Genomic DNA, 23,891 nt, shown 5'->3' on the forward strand with positions numbered 1-23,891 from the left:
AATATATTTCACAGCGGTTTAGATGGTACAATGATTCTCTAGACTGACTGTCACGTAATCTGAAATTAGGGGAACAATTACAATTTTAGCAACAAGGAAATGGTCGGAGCAATTTCGGCATAGTGTAGCTTTAATATAACAGGCTTTTACAATTCAATATTGGTGCACAATTTCTACTTAAAATATAACAAGGGACCAAAGGGGGATTTTGTGGAATGACCCAGTAGTAGTAGTAGAAATGTATTGATCCCAAGGACTAAAATGTATTTATTACAAACAGCACCAGCCAAACACAATGTACTGTATGAGTAAGTGTGCTGTACCTGTCGGAAAATCTCAGTGATGAAGTTGACATTGGTCCTGGAGGAACAGAGGACTCTTCTCACAACCTCCATGTCAGTGAGGTGCTCCTCATCCATACTACACAGGCTGGAGGAGCTGGGCTCCCTCTCTGTCAGGGTGGAGGTGTTGGAGTGGGACTGCTCCTGCTCACACCCTATTCCTCCATCCAGGCTGTCTGCCCTGGTGCCCAAGTCATCCCCCAGCCCATGTCCCCGCCCTGCCAGCCCAGCTGCTGCCCTCTGGGAGACAACCAGAGAAACACAAATCATTAGTGACCACCGTTACAGCTTCGATAAGGCCTGGCAAATATATATATGTAACACAATGCATGTGTTGGAGATTCACTAGTATAACTCACAGACCGAGCAATATCACAACTCAAAAGCTGTCCCAGAGCCTGTGTTTAATGTGAAGATATAATTATGCTAACTCTTCATACCTCTTACCTTCCCTCAGGTGTGATGATGCCTGCATGACCTACATAGATGTTTTTTTGGCACACTCTCTCTATGATAACTAGAGAGGAATGGAAAATATCGCATGGCACAAATTTTGGACCCGGGCTAGTAGAAATTGTTGTCCAGTAGCCCGGCTGCCATGTGCCCAAAAGTTCCATCCATGTACCTAGATACTATACATTGTGCTAACCCTGGTGAACTCTCCTCGGGTGTGTATATGGCGCTTACCTGGATGTTCTTTGGCACACTCTCCCTCTCTCCGTCCACCCCAGGGATGTGTGTTCCAGTGTTGGAGCGTGGCTCCAGCCAGAAGGACACCAGCCAGCGGATGAAGATGACCCGGGCATTGAGGAGGCTCTCCTTAGTGCAGTACACTGCCTCGTTGGTCTCTGGGTCTTTCTTCACCACACTGTAGTAAGGCTTTGGTCTCATTGATGGAACCTCTGGAGGGGGGACAGACAGAGAGGGTGAATAGAGAATAAGGATGTAACGCTAATCCCCTTCTCACACCATTGTGCTACCCGTACTGTGCTGGCTCTGATATTTTCTTACCAGCATGGTTTAAGCATATGGTCATATCAAATTGTATTGGTCGCATACACATATTTAGCACATGTTATTGCGGGTGTAGCGAAATGCTTGTGTTCCTAGCTCCAACGGTGCAGTCATATCTAACAATACACAACACATAAAGCTAAAATGAAAAGAATGAAGAAATATAGAAGTATTAGGACGAGCAACGTCGAAAAATGTATGTATAACACGGCTCAGTAGTGTCAAAAAGGGTATCAATTGACTTCTATGCACACTGCACCACTATAGTATAATGCAAAACAAAAAATTCAGCTAAAAATCAGTTTCTGTTTGTTTATCTCATACTAATTCAGATGTTCTCCTCACCCAGTATGGGATGGTACAAACTGGTCTCCTTGGAAAAGTTAGGGAATATGTGCGGCAGGTAATATTTCTTGAAGTTTCCAAACAGGAATGCGAAGCCCTTCTCGTGGTTGTCTTTGCACTTCCACTCCAGACTTTTGGCCTGCAGGGTGTAAGACAACAACAGGGTGATTCTCATGAAATTGGTACTTGACAACAAAAAATAATACTAAATAAATACTAAAATTTAAAAAATCTTACCATAATACCTCGTGGATCACGATCTGTATTTATCGAATTCATAACTATTGTTATGTTTACTGATCAGATATTATGCATTTTACAACAATTTCTACAACTACCGACGCCAAAATTATCATTACCACAACAGTTTTTGAAGTCCCAAAAAGTTATCCGAATCAATTTCTAATATTTTTAACATTGCTCACCTAATGAAAAAGCCTGAGTTAAACAAATATACTGAACAAAAATATAAATGAAACATGTAGTGTTGGTCCATATTATTTCTCTCAAATTTTGTAAACAAATTTGTTTACATCCCTGTTAGTGAGTATTTCACCTTTGACAAGATAATCCATCCACCTGACAGGTGGGGAATATCAAGAAGCTGATTAAACAGCATGATCATTACACAGGTGCATCTTGTGATGGGGACAATAAAAGGCCACTAAAATGTGCAGTTGTCACACAGTATACTGAGGAGTATTTCTGTCTGTAATAAAGCCCTTTTGTGGGGAAAACTTTGTGACTGGCTGGGCCTGTCTCCCCAGCGGGTGGGCCTGGCTCCCCAGCGGGTAGGTCTATGCCCTTCCAGGCCCAGTCATGTGAAATCCATACAGTGCATTCGGTAAGTATTTAGACCCCGTGACTTTTTCCACATTTTGTTACATTATAGACTAATTCTAAAATGGATTAAAGACAAACATTTCTTCAATCTACACACAGCACCCCAAAATGACAAAGCAAAAAAAGTTTTTTTAGAAATCTTCGCAAATTATTTCAAAATAAGAAACAGAAATACCTTATCTACATAAGTATTCAGACCCTTTGCTAAGAGACTCGAAATTGAGCTCAGGTGCATCCTGTTTCCAATGATCATCCTTGATGTTTCTACAACTTGATTAGAGTCCACCTGTGGTAAATTCAATTGATTGGACATGATTTGGAAAGGCACACACCAGCCGATAAGGTCCCACAGTTGATAGCGCATGCCAGAGCAAAAACAAAGAGGTCAAAAGGAATTGTCCGTAGTGCTCCGAGACAGGATTGTGTCGAGGCACAGATCTGGGGAAGGTTAACAAAAAATGTCTGCAGCATTGATGGTCCCCAGGAACACAGTGGCCTCCATCATTCTTAAATGGAAGAAGATTGGAACCACCAAGACTCTTCCTAGAGCTGGCTGCCCGGCCAAACTGAGCTATCAGGGAAGGGCCTTGGTCAGGGAGGTGACCAAGAACCCGATGGTCACTCTGACGGAGCTCCAGAGTTCCTCTGTGGAGAAGGGAAGACCTTCCAGAAGGACAACCATCTCTGCAGCACTCCACCAATCAGACCTAAATGGTAGAGTGGCCAGACGGAAGCCACTCCTCAGTAAAAGGCACATGACAGCCCGCTTGGAGTTTGCTAAAAGGCACCTAAAAAAAACTCAGACCATGAGATTCAAGATTCTCTAGTCAGATGAAACCAAGATTGAACTCTTTGGCCTGAATGCCAAGTGTCACGTCTGGAGAAAATCTGGCATCATCCCTACGGTGAAGCATGGTAGTGGCAGCACCATGCTGTGGGGATGTTTCTCAGCGGCAGGGACTGGGAGACTAGTCAGGACCAAGGGAAAGATAAAAACGGAGCAAAGTACAGAGAGATCCTTGATGAAAACCTGCTCCAGAGCACTCAGGACCTCAGACTGAGGAGAAGTTTCACCTTCCAACAGGACAACAACCCTAAGCACACAGTCAAGACAACGCAGGAGTGGCTTTGGGATAAGTTTCTGAATGTCCTTGAGTGGCTTAGTCGGAGCCTGGACTTGAACCCAATCTAACGTCTCTGGAGACCTGAAAATAGCTGTGCAGCAATGCTCCCCATCCAATCAGACAGAGCTTGAGAGGATCTGCAGAGAAGAATGTGAGAAACTCCCCAAATACAGGTGTGTCAAGTTTGTAGCATCATACCCAAGAAGACTCAAGGCTGTAATCACTGCCAAAGGTGCTTCAACAAAGTACTGAGTAAAGGGCTTGAATACTTATATAAATGTGATATTTCCGGGTTTATGATTTGTCATTATGGGGTATTATGTGTAGATTGAAGAGGAAAAAAATATTTAATCCATTTTAGAATAATGTGGAAAAAGTCAAGGGGTCTGAATACATTCATTAGGGCCTAATGAATGTATTTATATTGACTATATATATGAACTGTAACTCAGTAAAATCTTTGAAATTGTTGCATGTTGTGTTTATATTTTTGTTCAGTGTATATTTAAAATGTATTTTGCCATTTCTCTTATTACCACAACCTTTTGTGAATCTCTTCTGTTATAATAGCTTGTGTACAGATGTTATTTTTAAATGGTGGGGTTGCTCTTTGCTGAAAACACAAACTCTAGATTGTGGTTTTATATACCCATATTTATTGACAACCAATCAAATTATTTTTTACAAAAAAATCTATACAATAGGTGTAAGCAGTGGTCCTAGTAAATAATTGAAGTTACCAGCACAGCACACCCACTGATTATATCTTACTAGATTTAGCTTATTATCATTACCGAAATGAAGGTTTGTATTACCGAAATGGACCTAAAAATTATCCAGTAATGAGAAAGTTGTGTTTCGGTAATGAGAGACCCTTAGCTCAATCTGAAAGTAATAGGAGACAGCCATTATCAGTCAGCAAACAGTTGACCACATTACAAAAGCCCATTCATGCCTCCATGTTGGTAAGGTAATGGTTCTCTAAGTTTTTCCCCAAGTGGGTGTTTGAGAATAAGATAATAATTCTGGAGGCATATAAGTGAAGAAATTGCATTAACTTGTGCTCATCTAAGGACTACTTCTCTAGAAGATGCATCATGGATAAAACTTTATTTAAAAAAATAAAGCAACTTGAAAAAGTGTTACGGTATTGAGAAATATGACCAGACTTTTTTTACTTAAAAATTATAGTTTAATGTAAACTTCAACTAGTATACAATTTGTATGATTTATGGACAAACCACAGCAACATTGTGTTTTTCGAAAGTAACATTTTATAAAATAACTGCAGAATTTAATCTGGACGCATTTCGGTAATGAGAATTTGAGGTGGAAATGTACAAAATTGAGGTGTATTTAAAATAAGACACTGTACCATAAACTAAGCATCTTAGCCTTCAGAATGATAGTTGATTGTTGCAGATGCATCATGGTTTTCTAACACTATTTGCTACTGCCATGGTTACAACTGGTTTCATGAGAACACCCTCAACACAACAACAAGAGACTACTGTTAACAAAGAATAATAGACAGGACAAGAGACAAGCAGGGAGAGGAGGCTTTGTCTGGGAAAGCCACGGAGAGAGAAAGCAGCACAGCCATTAGCTCAGTGAGTGTGTGTCAGTGTACAGTACACTGCAGCGAAAGCATGCAGATGCAAAATGTAATGGGGGTCAGTGTGTTGCTAACAGCTTAGCTTATTCCACTGTCCAACCTCCCCAAACTGAGCTTGAACCAGTGATCCTCTGCTTCGCAACACACGTGACCGTGCTCCTTGACAACGTTGTAATGGGTTGAGCCACCCAAAACGGTACTGATTGGATGGCTCCATCCGCAACATTTCAAGCTAGCAGTAAAGTGGGCCGTTCTTAACTCCGTTACACAAGCTTATTTAAAATGATGTAAGCCACTTTTCAGGGGGTTACCGTCATTTGCACTTGCAAACAGACAGAAGGCCATGTCAAAAGGCTTGCCGGTAGGTAGTAGGTAATGCTGCATCCACGCCAAGCATGTTAGCAGTGTTAGTAATAAAGGGAAGAGTACCTGGTTTACCATGTATTTCAGAAGAGCCTCTAGAAAGTATCCTGTGAGGTCTTCCTGGCCCTTATCCCCTGACTGTGGAGGAACCAGGGGACTGATCTCTTCTGGAGTCACTTGAGCTGAAGGAATAGAAGAGAAAGGAACAAAAGCAGCAGAATCAGCACCTTGAGCGGTACACCCACAGTTATGTGTTCAATAATTTGGTACCTGTATGACTATTAAATTTGAAATTGGCCATATCAGTTTGAATATGAAATATTTGTTGGGTTGCCCTCAAGCTTCTTCCTAATAACATGACAGGTTTAGAAACAAAGCATTAATACTGACTCTCCTGAAAGCTGAGAGGAGGGTTCACCAGGTTGTCCAGGGTACGGGGTCCCAGCTCTGACTGAGGGGATGGGAAGCCAGGGATCAGACAGGCAAATATCCATAGTTGCTCTCTCAGTGCGTTACCCTGCAGGGCCTGCATCCATAGCAGGAACAGACGCACACCCTCCCTTCGGATCTACAGGGGAGAAAGAGAGAGAGTCAGGGACATTCTCATAGAAATCGACTCTAGTCAGTCTATTTCTATGAGCATACCATTACCAAATGCACACAGCAGTTAACACCATTGCAAAATAGGAAGAGAACAGAAAAACAGGAAGACTATTACAAAAACAAAAGTTGTACATTAATCAGAGGCAAGTTGGCTACTGGCGATGCTACTGACGAGTGAAGGACCAATATGATATACCTTTAAAGAGTTCCCAGTGTGCAACAGCTTCTTTAGGATGAGGCCTGTGAGGGGAGAACAATTCATATTAACCAGAATATGAATAACCAGCAAGCCCCCCCCCCCCACCCCCCCAGTACTACAGCACATGTCAGAGTACTCGGTCAGACCTAGGACACCCTCATCCCCAGGTCCATGGCATTCTCTGTCTTTCTCTGGGTGGCCTTTGTATCCAACTGCACAGTGGTCTCAGTGCAGTGGAAAAGGAGAGACCACCTAGTGGAGGGGTGAGGAGAGGGCAGCGCTGCGCTCTACTCTCCTTCTGTTCTCACTCCAAACGCATGTTTGTTACAAATCATGTAGGAAATCAATTAGCTACAACCAGAACTAAGAGACATTGGCAAGGGAGGAGTGTGTGGGCCCGATACCCATGTAACTGGCTTAACCTGATTTCAAACACATGATGGGACCAAATGTCTGATGAGGTAAAAATCTAGAGACCCAAAAAAATATAAAACACACTCGCACTCCCACAAACGTGAACACTTACCGGTAGCTGACAAAGACGTCCACACTCACAATGGCACAACATGTACAAGGGCCTAGTATAAATGTACCTATGCTGTGGAACTGCCATCGTCCGTGTATTCGCTCTGGTAGGAGTTGCAGAATCTTCTGTAAACAGAACATAAATTACAACAGTCAGAAACGGTATTTAAGCCAGTGTCGGTATTACTACCGTGTTGAAACAAAATAATCTATCTTCGTTGTGGAATATATGGGCAATTATCCAAGTAGTCTGTCAGACGCCTCGCCTCTCTGTCATGGATGAGGTAACCAGCTAAGCGGTAGATATCTCAAGAAGAAGACCATGAGGCAACCTGGGAGAGGTGAGTTGAAGACACACCTTCCCATGGACATCTTTGAAAGACAAGGGAGGGGTGAACATAAACCTACATTACAATAGTTTGACTAATCCCACACATTTCAACACCCGAAACAGGCAGCCTAACGGTTAAGAGGCCAGAACAGTAACTGATAGGTCGCTGGTTCGAATCCCCGAGCCGACTAGGGGACAAATCTGCTGATGTGCCCTTGAGCAAGGCACTTAACCCCAATTCCTCCTGTAAATCGCTCTGGATAAGAGCGTCTGCTAAAAGACTACAATGTAAATGTACTTAAGCCCTGTCACTCTGACACTCAATTCTCTCAGGGAATTGGCAGTGATCTTAGTTGTGAGGTTTCAAAGTTTATTTGTCACGTGCACATGATAGAGCAGGTGTAAAACAGCACAGTGAAATGCTTACTTGCAAGCTCAACTGCAGCATGTGGACTTGGCCCTCCCTGTAAGTAGACTATGAAGATGTAATGCCACATGACTCGTTCACACCCCATGTCAACTGATAAAAGGCCATTAGCTGTTTGGACCAAAAACCAGCCTCTCAGTTCAACGCATGTGTCCATAAATATCACACACGTGCCTAAGTCATCTTAAATACTTATTGTCAAAGTGTGAGATGTGGGATCATGTAGATCCTTGAAATCTAAACAGAACATCTTGCTACAAGCCTTGAGGCCTCAGTGAATGTAGCCTCCAGTCTAATAACATCCCGTGGCCAGGCATATGCCTGTGTGTGTGTGTTTCAATGGCTCCACACTCAAGGTCTGGGGGATATTTCACACATGGGGATTGAGGAGTTAACAAGCCAACTTTAGAAAACATTCAGAAGCACCCTAATCTCTGATTTACAGTAGCCTACACACTAACTGCTTAGGCTAACCCTCCGTTACACCTACTCCATTCTACTTTCTAGGAATTCTGTGCATTATCGACCAATCAAGTCAGATGCCATCACTCAAGAATTGTGACATTTAAAACAACCCCTCAATATTTCAGAAGTAACAGTCTTACCTCAAATATGAATAGAATGGAGTCAAGTTCTTCCCTTTGCGATTTGTGACCTACAAAAGAGAAGTGAATGTGAGGAAGTGACTGAAACAATACCTGTGTCAGGCCAACCAACCAGAGTATTCTTGACCTTGTATTCTCACCTTTTTGTTTGAGACTGACTTCAATGGTGACAAAGTTCTCAAAGAACACATAGTAGATGTGAGAGTAGTACTGGTCAAAGAAGTGCTTCAGATCCCCCGACTCAGCATTTTCTGCAGAGAGAGTGAGAGAAAGAGCGAGAGAGAGGGAGAGGGGTCAGGTCACATGGTCAGAACAAGCTTATGGCCCTACTGTAGCTGTAACTGTACTTCGAAGTGGAGTCAGCCAGTCACTGCTTATTCTCAGCCATTTTCCCGCCCGTTATCAATTACTTCAGAGCTATCCGCCTCGAGGGGCTATTAACCAAATAAAGAACACAACACTTCCACAACAACGGTAGTGGTGGACAAACACTTAGCAATGTGACCTTGACATCTTAAGCCAAGGCTCGGAGAATTCCGACTGACCGACGAGTGTTTATGGTCTCATGTGACACACACAGACGGTGATAATAGGGGTGAACACTCAGAGGCACCGGACCCCTGGCACTGTCCTGGCTGAGTGGGCACACGCACATCAGGGTTTCCGTTAACCGGTAACAGCTGGCTTTTGGACAATATGTTTTTATAGAAAAGCAGATATATAAAATTTCCGCCAGCCAATTGTCCGAGAGAAGAAGAAAAACATTAAATAGCAAACTAATATTTTTATGGCCTATTCATTGATGGAAATACATTTGACTGGTCATGCTTATCAGTCTATAGGTTCATTTGAATAATTTGGGGGAATTAAATTGCCGTGTCTGTAGACTACATATTCTCTATGTAGGCTATTTATCACATTTGTACGGCATACAGATCTGTCAGACAGCGCGAGTGCTGCTGCTGCAGCATTTTAAACAGCAAATGCACAGGGAACGGAAGGCAGGCTTCATTAGTGCGTCACAAAACACTTTGCAATGAGCTGGAGGCAGTACCCATTTTGAAAACATGTATTTAATTTAGAGGTCGACCGATTATGATGTTTTTTAAATTTATTTGTAATAATGACAATCACAACATTACTGAATGAACTTATTTTAACTTAATATAATACATCAATGAAATCAATTTAGCCTCAAATAAATAATGAAACATGTTCAATTTGGTTTAAATAATGCAAAAACAAAGTGTTGGAGAAGAAAGTAAAAGTGCAATACGTGCCATGTAAGAAAGCTAACGTTTAAGTTCCTTGCTCAGAACATGAGAACATATGAAAGCTGGTGGTTCCTTTTAACATGAGTCTTCAATATTCCCAGGTAAGAAGTTTTAGGTTGTAGTTATTATAGGAATTATAGGACTATTTCTCTCTATACGATTTGTATTTCATATACATTTGACTATTGGATGTTCTTATAGGCACTTTAGTATTGCCAGTGTAACAGTATAGCTTCCGTCCCTCTCCTCGCCGCTACCTTGGCTCGAACCAGGAACACGTCGCCAACAGCCACCCAGCGTTACCCATGCAGAGCAAGGGGAACAACTACTCCAAGTCTCAGAGCGAGTGACGTCACCGATTGAAACGCTATTAGCGCGCACCCTGCTAACTAGCTAGCCATTTCACATCGGTTACACCAGCCTAATCTCAGGAGTTGATAGGCTTGAAGTCATAAACAGCGCAATGCTTGAAGCATTGCGAAGAGCTGCTGCAAAACGCACGAAAGTGCTGTTTGAATGAATGCTTACGAGCCTGCCGTTGCGTACCATCGCTCAGTCAGACTGCTCTATTAAATCACAGACTTAATTATAACATAACACACAGAAATACGAGCCTTAGGTCATTAATATGGTCGAATCCGGAAACTATCATCTCGAAAACAAAACATTTATTCTTTCAATGAAATACGGAACCGTTACGTATTTTATCTAACGGGTGGAATCTATAAGTCTAAATATTCCTGTTACATTGCACAACCTTCAATGTAAGGTTATATTTACGTAAAATTCTGGCAAATTAGTTCGCAATGAGCCAGGCGGCCCAAACTGTTGCATATACCCTGACTCTGCGTGCAATGAACGCAAGAGAAGTGACACAATTTCACCTGGTTAATATTGCCTGCTAACCTGGATTTCTTTTAGCTAAATATGCAGGTTTAAAAATACATACTTCTGTGTATTGATTTTAAGAAAGGCATTGATGTTTATGGTTAGGTACACGTTGGCGCAACGACAGTCCTTTTTCACGAATGCGCACATCATCGATTATATGCAACGCAGGACACGCTAGATAAACTAGTAATATCATCAACCATGTGTTGTGATAGTGATTATGATTGTGATTGATTGATTGTTTTGATTGATTGTTTTTTATAAGATAAGTTTAATGCTAGCTAGCAACTTACCTTGGCTTCTTACTGCATTCGCGTAAAAGGCGGGCTTCTCGTGAGGCAGGTGGTTAGAGCGTTGGACTAGTTAACCCTAAGGTTGCAAGATTGAATCCCTGAGCTGACAAGGTAAAAATCTGTCGTTCTGCCCCTGAACAAGGCAGTTAACCCACTGTACCTAGGCCGTCATTGAAAATAAGAATGTGTTCTTAACTGACTTGCCTAGTTAAATAAAGGTGTACAAAAAATTAAATAAAACATGTTTAAAAATAAATTGGCATCCAAAATTACCAATTTCTGATTGTTATGAAAACTTGAAATCGGCCCTAATTAAAATCGGCCATTCAGATTAATCAGTCGACCTCTATTTTAATTGTTTGAAACCTGAACGTTTTACTACATATGAGGCATTTCTTACTTTGCTTCAAAGTAGCCTAGCCAAAATCAGACCATTTCCATGGAGGCAATTATTTTACCATCCAGTAGCCAAATGCACAATCCTAGTCATATTAGCAACCCATGCTAGTTGTTGCATATTGGATCTCACTTCTTTCTAAATGACTATCGGATCTTTTCATCTCTGTCACAGGAAACCGCTGGCATGTGCCGTGCACTTTGACACCTGTTTTTTCCCATTAATTGCATTATGGAACAAACATTCACGCAAAGCCTACTGCCTTGTGCGCATTGCTGCGCTTATGTGAAGAAATAATAGTTGATCAACATTTTAAGCTAAATGTTCCAATCTTTTGCATCCGACTCGTCGCTTTTTAACTTTTCTTTATGTAGCCTAGGCCTACTGGTTGTACGCTTTTGGGATCTAGGCTATCGCCCCACAACTGTCCCAGAGTCTATTTGGAATTTCTTTCTCGACAAGCTGACCAATAGAATAGGTACACTTTTCTACTATGGGGGATAGTACATTGACAGAAGCTACTTATTTTTCTGTTTGTTACTCATCTTGTTGGCTGAGAAAAAGTTCATGTGGACAGTTATTCTATTACCTTCAAAGTGCGCATCAGAATTCGGTAAGACGGACCGCACATTGTTGCATCCTTGACTTGCATGTTCTGTTAATATGAATTACTATAACCTAAATGTGATTTCTGACATTATCTGAGTACAGTTGGTGGATGCGGTAATCTGGTTACGCACCCAATGCATATGGGGTCAGGTACATTTCTCAAAATGTCCAGTAAATTAAAATGCTGTCGGTCAAATGTCCGGTGCCACATTTTGCTAACGGAAACCCTGACACACATACACACAGATCATAGGGAGAGAAGCTCAGAGGCTTCTGACCCCTGGCTGAGTGTCAGATGGTCAGTATAACAACGAATTAGCCTTGAGGATCTGCCTGCTGCCTATCCAAAATGAATTGACACACTAATCAGCCAGGGAGGGTCTTCTGGAGGACGTTGCCAGGACAGTGTTGAGAAGCTTGCCAGTGGGAAAACACTACAGGAATAGGGAGACACATGGAAGCATCCGTCCTCCCTTCCTTTCCAGTCTTACTGAACACTGGAGAATCTCAGCAAAGAGGCTTTTAAATCCCCCATGACATGATTTACCCCTGTAATCCTGAACAGACCCAGAGAGGAGAGGATGGACAAATCAGGAAGAGAGGATGTGTGATTTAGCTAACCTTTTGTAAAATATTTCCAACAGTCATTTTTTCCTCGTCTGAATAATTAGAAAAATACTATTAAAAGCCACACAGTGAGTGTTGCCTTCCCTTCTCATATAATGTGCAAACGTCATTCAGGAGTTGATAACCAATTTTTCTTGAGGACAAATTCTGGAAACGGTCTCACTGGTGCCACACGCACAGACACATCAACAGGCTCCAAGAGCTCTTCTCTGACCTCTAAGGGATATGGCGCATATCTCACATAACTGATGGGACAGACTCTGAACTAGAGTTCGACCCATTATGATTTTTCAACGCCGATACCGATTATTGGAGGACCAAAAAAGCCGATACCGATTAAATCGGTCGATTTTTTAAAAATTTATTTGTAATACTGACAATTACAACATTACTGAATGAACACTTATTTTAACTTAATATAATACATCAATAAAATAAATTTAGCCTCAAATAAATACTGAAACATGTTCAATTTGGTTTAAATAATGCAAAAACAAAGTGTTGGAGAAGTAAAAGTGCAATATGAGAAAGCTAACGTTTCAGTTCCTTGCTCAGAACATGAGAACATATGAAAGCTGGTGGTTCCTTTTAACACGAGTCTTCAATATTCCCAGGTAAGAAGTTTTAGGTTGTAGTTATTATAGGAATTATTGGACTATTTCCCTCTATACCATTTGTATTTCATTAACCTTTGACTATTGGATGTTCTTATAGGCACTTTAGTATTGCAAGTGTAACAGTATAGCTTCCGTCCCTCTCCTCGCCCCTACCTGGGCTCAAACCAGCAACACAACGACAACAGCCACCATCGAAGCAGCGTTATCCATGGGGAACAACTACTAGAAGGCTCAGAGCGAGTGACGTTTGAAACGCTATTAGCACGCGCTAACTAGCTAGCCATTTGACTTCAGTTACACCAGTCTCATCTCGGGAGTTGATAGGCTTGAAGTCATAAACAGCGCAATGCTTGACGCACAACGAAGAGCTGCTGGCAAAACGCACGAAAGTGCTGTTTGAATGAATGTTTACGCGCCTGCTTCTGCCTACCACCGCTCAGTCAGATACTGAGATACTTGTATGCTCAGTCAGATTATATGCAACGCAGGACACGCTAGATAATATCTAGTAATATCATCAACCATGTGTAGTTAACTAGTGGTTATGATTGATTGTTTTTTATAAGATAAGTTTAATGCTAGCTAGCAACTTACCTTGGCTTACTGCATTCGCGTAACAGGCAGTCTCCTTGTGGAGTGCAATGAGAGAGGCAGGTCGTTATTGCGTTGGACTAGTTAACTGTAAGGTTGCAAGATTGGATCCCCCGAGCTGACAAGGTGAAAATGTTCTTAACTGACTTGCCTAGTTAAATAAAGATAAAATAAAGGTGTTAAAAATAAAAATAAAAATTAATAAATAAATACAATTTAAAAAACGGCAAATCGGCGCCCAAAAATACCGATTTCCGATTGTTATGAAAACTTGAAATCGGCCCTAATTAAATCGGCCATTACGATTAAATCGGTCGATCTCTACTCTGAACTGAACAAGTTACACACCAAGACAGTCGTGAAGAGGGCAAGACAAAGCCTATTCCCCCTCAGGAAACAAAAAAAAAAAGATTTGGCATGGGTCCTGAGATCCTCAAAAGTTTCTACAGCTGCAACATCGAGAGCATCCTGACCAGTTGCATCACTGCCTGGTACGGCAATTGCTCGGCCTCTGACCGCAAGGCACTTCAGAGGGTAGTGCGTACGGCCCAATACATCACTGGGGCAAAGCTGCCTGCCATCCAGGACCTCTACACCAGGCGGTGTCAGAGGAAGGCCCTAAAAATTGTCAAAGACCCCAGTCATAGACTGTTCTCTCTACTACCGCATGGCAAGCGGTACCGGAGTGCCAAGTCTAGGACAAAAAGGCTTCTCAACTGTTTTTGCCCCCAAGCCATAAGACTTCTGAAAAGGTAACCAATGGTTACCCGGACTATTTACATTGTGTGGCCCCCCCCAACCCCTCTTTTACACTGCTGCTACTCTCTGTTTATCTTATATGCATAGTCACTTTAACCATACATCCATGTACATACTACTTCAATTGGCCCAACCAACCAGTGCTCCCGCACATTGGCTAACTGGGCTATGTACATTGTGTCCCACCTCCCGCCAACCCCTCCTTTTACGCTACTGCTACTCTCTGTTCATCATATATGCATAGTCTCTTTAACCATACCTACATGTACCAACTACCTCAATAAGCCTGACTAACCGGTGTCTGTATATAGCCTTGCTACTCTTATTTTCAAATGTATTTTTACTGCTGTTTTATTTCTTTACTTCCCTACACACACATACCTTTTTTTTTTCCGCACTATTGGTTAGAGCCTGTAAGTAAGCATTTCACTGTAAGGTCTACACCTGTTGTATTCGGCGCACATGACAAATAAACTGATTTGATTTGATTAATATGTGTAGGCTACCATTATAGTAACACTGCACAAAGCTCAGACACCTCTCCTAAACAACCTAACCCCAACGCCACTCTCTATGACAGTCCATTTCTATCCCTGCAACACCTCTCCGCGCATCCCATTACCAGCCTGCTGTCGCTTCCTCTGGGTCATAAGCCTTCCGTTCCTTCAGAGAAAAGCCAGACAGACGGAGGTCCAGCTTGAGACGGGTGCAGGACAAAGAATGGCTGAGACATATCCAACATGAAGAAAAAAACATCTTGGCCCAAAGGTGACACTGGTAACTAATTTTGACATGACCTGGCTGATGAGCTACACTTGTCAGAAAGTATTCTTGTCAATAGGAATATTACCCATCTACCAAATTGAAGTTCACACAGACGCACGCACACACAAAGAATTCTAAAACCTCACATCTCAAAATAGGGCTACTTAATGTCAGATGCCTCACTTCCAAGGCAGTTATAGTCAATGAACTAATCACTGATCATAATCTTGATGTGATTGGCCTGACTGAAACATGGCTTAAGCCTGATGAATTTACTGTGTTAAATGAGGCCTCACCTCCTGGTTACACTAGTGACCATATCCCCCGCGCATCCCGCAAAGGCGGAGGTGTTGCTAACATTTACAATAGCAAATTTCAAATTTACAAAAAAAGACGCTGTTTGTCTTTTGAGCTTCTAGTCATGAAATCTATGCAGCCTACTCAATCACTTTTATTAGCTACTGTTTACAGGCCTCCTGGGCCATATACAGCGTTCCTCACTGAGTTCCTATCGGACTTTGTAGTCATAGCAGATAATATTCTAATTTTTGGTGACTAATATTCACATGGAAAAGTCCACAGACCCACTCCAAAAGGCTTTCAGAGCCATCATCGACTCAGTGGGTTTTGTCTAGAGGTCGACCGATTAATCGGAATGGCCGATTAATTAGGGCCGATTTCAAGTTTTCACAACAATCGGAAATCGGTAATTTTGGATGCCGATTTTGCCGATTTTTTTAGACCTTTATTTAACTAGGCAAGTCAGTTAAGAACACATTCTTATTTTCAATGACGGCCTAGGAACGGTGGGTTAACTGCCTTGTTCAGGGGCAGAACGACAGATTTTTACCTTATCAGCTCAGGGATTCAATCTTGCAACCTTAGGGTTAACTAGTCCAACGCTCTAACCACCTGCTTCACGAGAAGCCCACCTTTTACGTGAATGCAGTAAGAAGCCAAGGTAAGTTGCTAGCTAGCATTAAACTTATCTTATAAAAAACAATCAATCAATCATAATTACAAGTTATAACTACACATGGTTGATGATATTACTAGTTTATCTAGCGTGTCCTGCGTTGCATATCGATGCAGTGCGCATTCGCGAAAAAGGACTGTCGTTGCGCCAACGTGTACCTAACCATAAACATCAATGCCTTTCTTAAAATCAATACACAGAAGTATATATTTTTAAACCTGCATATTTAGCTAAAAGAAATCCAGGTTAGCAGGCAATATTAACCAGGTGAAATTGTGTCACTTCTCTTGCGTTCATTGCACGCAGAGTCAGGGTATATGCAACAGTTTGGGCCGCCTGGCTCATTGCGAACTAATTTGCCAGAATTTTACGCAATTATGACATAACATTGAAGGTTGTGCAATGTAACAGGAATATTTAGACTTATGGATGCCACCCGTTAGATAAAATACAGACGGTTCCGTATTTCACTGAAAGAATAAATGTTTTGTTTTCGAGATGATAGTTTCCGGATTCGACCATATTAATGACCTAAGGCTCGTATTTCTGTGTGTTATGTTATAATTAAGTCTGTGATTTGATAGAGCAGTCTGACTGAGCGATGGTAGGCACCAGCAGGCTCATAAGCATTCATTCAAACAGCACTTTCGTGCGTTTTGCCAGCAGCTCTTCGCAATGCTTCAAACATTGTGCTGTTTATGACTTCAAGCCTATCAACTCCCGAGACTAGGCTGGTGTAACCGATGTGAAATGGCTAGCTAGTTAGCGGGGTGCGCGCTAATAGCGTTTCAATCAGTGACATCACTCGCTCTGAGACTTGGAGTAGTTGTTCCCCTTGCTCTGCATGGGTAACGCTGGGTGGCTGTTGGCGACGTGTTCCTGGTTCGAGCCCAAGTAGCGGCGAGGAGAGGGATGGAAGCTATACTGTTACACTGGCTTTAAGAACATCCAATAGTCAAAGGTATATGAAATACAAATCGTATAGAGAGAAATAGTCCTATAATAACTACAACCTAAAACTTCTTACCTGGGAATATTGAAGACTCATGTTAAAAGGAACCACCAGCTTTCATATGTTCTCATGTTCTGAGCAAGGAACTTAAACGTTAGCTTTCTTACATGGCACATATTGCACTTTTACTTTCTTCTCCAACACTTTGTTTTTGCATTATTTAAACCAAATTGAACATGTTTCATTATTTATTTGAGGCTAAATTGATTTTATTGATGTATTATATTAAGTTAAAATAAGTGCATTCAGTATTGTTGTAATTGGCATTATTACAAATAAAAAAATGGTTTTATTTTTTATTATTATTAAAAAAAAAAAAAAAAAAATCGGCATCAGCTTTTTTGCACCTCCAATAATTGGTATCGGCGTTGAAAACTCATAAATCGGTCAACCTCTAGTTTTGTCCAACATGTCTCCGGACCTACTCACTGCCACAGTCCTACTCTGGACCTGGTTTTGTCCCATGGAATAAATGTTGTGAATCTTAATGTTTTTCCTCATAATCCTGGACTATTGGACCACCATTTTATTACTTTTGCAATCGCAACAAATAATCTGCTCAGACCCCAACCAAGGAGTATCAAAAGTCAAGCTATAAATTCTCAGACAACCCAAAATGTCCTTGATGCCCTTCCAGACTCCCTCTGCCTACCCAAGGACGTCAGAGGACAAAAATCAGTTAACCACCTAACTGAGGAACTCAATTTAAACTTGCGCAATAGCCTAGATGCAGTTGCACCCCTAAAAACTAAAAACATTTGTCATATGAAACTAGCTCCCTGGTATACAGAAAATACCCGAGCTCTGAAGAAAGCTTCCAGAAAATTGGAACGGAAATGGCGTCACACCAAACTGGAAGTCTTCCGACTAGCTTGGGAAGACAGTACCGTGCAGTATCGAAGAGCCCTCACTGCTGCTCGATCATCCTATTTTTCCAACTTAATTGGGGAAAATAAGAACAATCCAAAATGTATTTTTGATACTGTCACAAAGCTAACTAAAAAGCAGCATTCCCCAAGAGAAGATGGCTTTAACTTCAGCAGTAATAAATTCATTACCTTCTTTGAGGAAAAGATCATCAGAAAGCAAATTACAGACTCCTCTTTAAATCTGCGTATTCCTCCAACGCTCAGTTGTCCTGAGTCTGCACTACTCTGCCAGGACGTAGGATCAAGGGAGACACTGAAGTTTTTTAGTACTATATCTCTTGACAGAATGATGAAAATAATCATGGCCTCTAAACCTTCAAGCTGCATACTGTACCCTATTCCAAATAAACTACTGAAAGAGCTTCTTCCTGTGCTTGGCCCTCCTATGTTGAACATGATTAAGGCTCACTATCCACCGGATGTGTACCAAACTCACTAAAAGTGGCAGTAATAAAGCCTTTCTTGAAAAAGCCAAACCTTGACCCAGAAAATATAAAAAAACTATCGGCCTATATCGAATCTCCCACTCCTCTCAACATTTTTTGAAAAAGCTGTTGTGCAGCAACGCCTTCCTGAAGACAAACAATGTATACGAAATGCTTCAGTCTGGTTTTAGACCCCATCATAGCACTGAGACTGCACTTGTGAAGGTGGTCATTAACTTTTAATGGCGTCAGACCGAGGCACTGCATCTGTCCCCGTGCTCTCAGACCTTAGTGCTGCTTTTGATACCATCGATCACCACATTCTTTTGGATAGATTGGAAACTCAAATTGGTCTACACGGACAAGTTCTGGCCTGGTTTAGACCTTATCTGTCAGAAAGATATCAGTTTGTCTCTGTGAAATATATTTTACCGCTTGGGGATGTCATTCGAAAACATAATGTTAACTTTCACTGCTATGCGGATGACACACAGCTGTACATTTCAATGAAACATGGTGAAGCCCCAAAATTGCCCTCGCTGAAAGCCTGTGTTTCAGACATAAGGAAGTGGAGGGCTGCAAACTTTCTACTTTTAAACTCGGACAAAACAGAGATGCTTGTTCTAGGTCCCAAGAAACAAAGAGATCTTCTGTTGAATCTGACAATTAATATTGATGGTTGTACAGCCGTTTCAAATAAAACTGTGAAAGACCTCTGCGTTACTCTGGACCCTGATCTCTCTTTTGACGAACATATCAAGACTGTTTCAAGGACAGCTTTTTTCCATCTACGTAACATTGCAAAAATCTGAAACTTTCTGTCCAAAAATTATGCAAAAAAATTAATCCATGCTTTTGTTACTTCTAGGTTAGACTACTGCAATGCTGTACTTTTCGGCTACCCGGATAAAGCACTAAATAAACTTCAGTTAGTGCTAAATACGGCTGCTAGAATCCTGACTAGAACCCAAAAATTTGATCATATTACTCGTGCTAGCCTCCCTACACTGGCTTCCTGTTAAGACAACGGCTGATTTCAAGGTTTTACTGCTATCCTATAAAGCATTACATGGGCTTGCTCCTACCTGTCTTTCTGATTTGGTCCTGCCGTACATACCTACACGTACGCTACGGTCACAAGACGCAGGCCTCCTAATTGTCCCTAGAATTTCTAAGGAAACAGCTGGAGGCAGGGCTTTCTCCTATGGAGCTCCAATTTTATGGAATGTTCTGCCTACCCATGTGAGAGACACAGACTCGGTCTCAACCTGTAAGTCTTTATTGAAGACTCATCTCTTCAGTTGGTCCTATGATTGAGTGTAGTCTGGCCCAGGAGTGTGAATATGAACGGAAAGGGACTGGAGCAACGAACCGCCCTTGCCGTCTCTGCCTGGCCGGTTCCCCTCTCCCCACTGGGATTCTCTGCTTCTAACCCTATTACAGGGGCTGAGTCACTGGCTTACTGGTGCTCTTTCATGCCGTCCCTAGGAGGGGTGCGTCACTTGAGTGGGTTGAGTCACTGACGTGGTCTTCCTGTCTGGGTTGGCGCCCCCCTAGGGTTGTGCCGTGGCGGAGATCTTTGTGGGCTATACTCGGCCTTGTCTCAGGATGGTAAGTTGGTGGTTGAGATATCCCTCTAGTGGTGTGTAGTTTGTGTCAGGGGGCTAGGGTCAGTCTGTTATATCTGGAGTATTTCTCCTGTCTTATCCGGTATCCTGTGTAAATTTAAGTACGCTCTCTCTAATTCTCTCTTTCGGAGGACCTGAGCCCTAGGACCATGCCTCAGGACTACCTGGCACGATGACTCCTTGTTGTCCCCAGTCCACCTGGCCGTGCTGCTGCTCCTGTTTCAACTGTTCTGCCTGCGGCTATGGAACCCTGACCTGTTCACTGTGATTACTATTATTTGACCATGCTGGTCATTTATGAACATTTGAACATCTTGCCCATGTTCTGTTAAAATCTCCACCCAGCACAGCCAGAAGAGGGCTGGCCACCCCTCATAGCCTGGTTCCTCTAGGTTTCAGCCTTTCTAGGGAGTTTTTCCTAGCCACCGTGCTTCTACACCTGGATTGCTTGCTATTTGGGGTTTTAGGCTGGGTTTCTGTACAGCACTTTGATATATCAGCTGATGTAAGAAGGGCTATTTAAATACATTTGGTTTGATTTAAAACGGAACCCCGCTCTCAAAATCCAGCTTCCTCAGCTGGCCCAGTTGTGTGCCAGAACTGTTCCGTCCTGAACAATAGCCTAGCTTGGGGAAGGGAAGGGGACATGTTCTTGTTGACTTTCTCTGCAGAGATAGCAACAGGCAGAACCACTATTCCACCTCCAAAATAGAACACACGGAAGAGAAAAGTCTCCTTATCAGATAGGCTAGTGCCTGCATCTAAAATGGCACCCTATTCATAACTTCTGACCTAGAATTCTGGTCAAAAGTAGTGCACAATAGGGAATAGTGTGCCATTTGGGAAGCACACAGTTTGTGGAAGAGAGCAGCGTCAGGCGGGTAAGAACACTTAGGAGAGACTAATGGCCCTCTCTCTCTTTCTCTCTCCCTGGTCATGTTTACATGAAGAATGTAGTCAGCAGCACTAAGCTATACTAAGCCTCTGTCTATAGCACACAAATATACTATATATATAATATAATATATACACATTGTCTGTCTGGATTTGTTCTTTTGACATGGTGGTAGTACTAGTACCATTCAAACCTAAATGATGCATTCAGACCAGTGCCTGGCTCCGACAACACTATGGCTGCACCCAAATGCCCCCCTATTGCCTATACAGTGAACTACTTTTGACCAAAGCCCATATGGTTCTGCACTGTATAGGAATAGGGCAACATTTGGTACACAGATTATGGTAGTTACATATTTTATGAAATAGCTAACTTCAAGATATCCTAATAATAATAATCTTGAGCTCATTGGATTGTATGTTATAGCCTCATTTTGGTAGCGTGATGTCCACTGTTGTCTAGAGCTGCTCTCTGATAGGCTAATAGAATTAAACAGCATCTGACTGTAAATAAAAGGCAATAAAGGACAGGGCGTTGACTTGACATTATCAACTCCTCATTCCCAAAGACACAGACAGGCAGATGTTTTTCTGAGTTAGGCTACCACTTGCCAGTTGCCATAATGTTTAGCCTACTGCTGCTTGAAATTATCGCCATTTGATAACTAGACCCCCCACCTCTATTAGTTTCTTTCAATTGAAGATTTTGGTTAAAGAAACTGTTCTGTGAAAATCTCACTTTAAAAAAGTTTATATTCTGTTAATGCATACCCGGATGTTGTTGACTCATCCCATACGCATGTGGCCAAAGCATGAATTCGAGAACAAAAAAAACACTTCAAGTTCCCCACCTCAAATTTATATCTCAAACAGAGATATTCTAAAAAAGCTTGCTATTTCCTAAAAGGATGATGTCATCCTCTGAGCAGTCCACTTGCACAAATGTTTTCAATGACCGATATACACCCACACCATTCTATTGTTGGGGTACACCCACACCATTCCAACACAGAAAAGCTACTTTTTAAACATAGTTAATTGCAATATTTTGGAAGAAAACTATTTCACTCACATTGTTATTTATTGTAGGTTCATATTTCATAGAAATCAGGAAACACTGGACAGTTACTTTAAAGAAGCCCTGGATGTGGATTAAGCTACGGGAAACACTGACATAGGTTACACATCATGTGTGGCGTCATGCCTGAAGCTTGTCCTCTGTTGCTCAGCTGCCATTACGGTCAGGTAGCCACACTTCTCTCTATTAGGCCGAGCCTATATCCTCAACATGTTTGCGTGATTCTTATCTGGGCCTGAAATTCCCCATGGATAGTGTGCGTGTCAGGGCACACCCATCCCACTTTCCACAGAGTGCAGTTCCTAGCCTACTCCCTCCTCCTTGGGCAAACTGAAGCCACTGTAGGTGTACACTGTGTGCAGCACTAAAAACCAGGGAACAATACCTCTACTTTTGAAATAAAATCTGCATTTACAGTTACCTAGCTAAAGCACAGCACTCAAGTCATGTCTTTAGACTGTCACAATTAATGTATTTTTGCTAGATACTACAGTTGTGATATTAGCCTATAGTTTTACATGAATTAACCTACACAATGTTTTCTTAATTCATCAACAACAAATAAGATGAAACGCTAGGCCTAACATATCATTTAAAACATTACATTATTACACAGCATGTGGCTGTTGTTTCTCAGCAGCACACACGCCTCTCCAACCTCTGCTATTGGCACACCAGCACAGTGACACGATGACAGTCTGTGCTCCCACAGTAGTTGCTGTACTGGGGGACAATGGAAACAGGAAACCCGGTAACGGCATTGAACACAATAGAGGAAATGGGTTCATGAGATGGAACTGCAATGTTTCACTCACAAGTCACAATGCCATGAAGCTTTCATCTTTTTCAGAGCTACTGCAAAACCAACATCATTCAACCATCTACTCCATTTCCACTCAAGAGCATTTAAAAAAAAGCCTTGGAACAGACCGTGCAACAAGGGGGGCTGTGGCTTTAAACTCAGGACCCTTTGAGAATATAGTATTGCAATTCCATGATAAGAGTGATTCTGGGACTTGAGCTGTGTTTCAATACTCATACTAACCGCACTAACTGTACTATTTGTGACGTGAATTGAGTACATAGTATGCTTATTGATCATAGTATGTCAAAAGTTCCTGGATGTCATACTAAATTCGTCAAAATATGACGTATACGCGTAGGCTTCACATTGTTTTTCGATTTGAAGAAATTGGCGGAAAATATGCAGCCGAAGTACAACGAGAGTGGATACAAATTCATTGCTTTAAGTAATTATGACAAATGTTAAGAAAATATTGAGTAATGTAATGACTTCTAAAATAAAGTTACCTTACACGTTATGTTGGCTTAAAATTTGTTAGCTACGCTGTCTTTACGAACCACATAACATATCATTATAGCAGTATGTACCGTTTGTTAGCTAGCTACCTAACGGTAAGGTTAGTTGGCTACTTATACATCAAACTTGCCAGTATATTAACTACAGGCTAACTAACTACTTAACGTTTATTGACTTGATTATTCCCATCATTCTTAGCTTAGCTAAATGGTATAGTCGTTGTGCGTTCTCAATGGACATTCGGGTGCTTTCGTAAATTCACTCGTTGAATATGGCTGGTGTCAGTAAACTTCGCCAAAAGAATTTGTAATTCAATTGTTGCCAGCAGCACAGTTACAGTCATCAACGCTCTGGATAACATGAAAACTGCTTAACCAGCTCTGCTAGGGCGAGTAACATGATCAGAGTGTTCTCATTGTGTCTCTTCTGATTCCTGCTTACAAGCAAAAATTAAAGCAGGAAGCACC

General features: G+C 41.8%; 1 protein-coding gene across 10 annotated transcripts in view; it reads right to left on the reverse strand.

Moving 5' to 3' along the window:
• The window catches only part of LOC139553371 (ral GTPase-activating protein subunit alpha-1-like), an 84,029-nt gene that overhangs the window by 53,845 nt on the left and 6,293 nt on the right, over positions 1-23,891 (reverse strand). For 9 of the 10 annotated variants that reach the window (XM_071365634.1, XM_071365632.1, XM_071365633.1 and 6 more), the window contains exons 2-10: positions 8,476-8,586; positions 8,336-8,385; positions 7,041-7,098; positions 6,445-6,488; positions 6,036-6,213; positions 5,712-5,827; positions 1,701-1,839; positions 1,029-1,243; positions 324-581 (exon numbers count right to left, since the gene is read on the reverse strand). In XM_071365634.1, the coding sequence (XP_071221735.1) occupies positions 324-581; positions 1,029-1,243; positions 1,701-1,839; positions 5,712-5,827; positions 6,036-6,213; positions 6,445-6,488; positions 7,041-7,098; positions 8,336-8,385; positions 8,476-8,586 (1,169 nt within the window). The remainder of the gene's footprint in view (positions 1-323; positions 582-1,028; positions 1,244-1,700; positions 1,840-5,711; positions 5,828-6,035; positions 6,214-6,444; positions 6,489-7,040; positions 7,099-8,335; positions 8,386-8,475; positions 8,587-23,891) is intronic. The other variant, XM_071365628.1, reaches the window with a different exon arrangement.

This window comes from Salvelinus alpinus, chromosome 25, assembly GCF_045679555.1.
Source record: "Salvelinus alpinus chromosome 25, SLU_Salpinus.1, whole genome shotgun sequence".
Classification (NCBI taxonomy): Eukaryota; Metazoa; Chordata; class Actinopteri; order Salmoniformes; family Salmonidae; genus Salvelinus; species Salvelinus alpinus.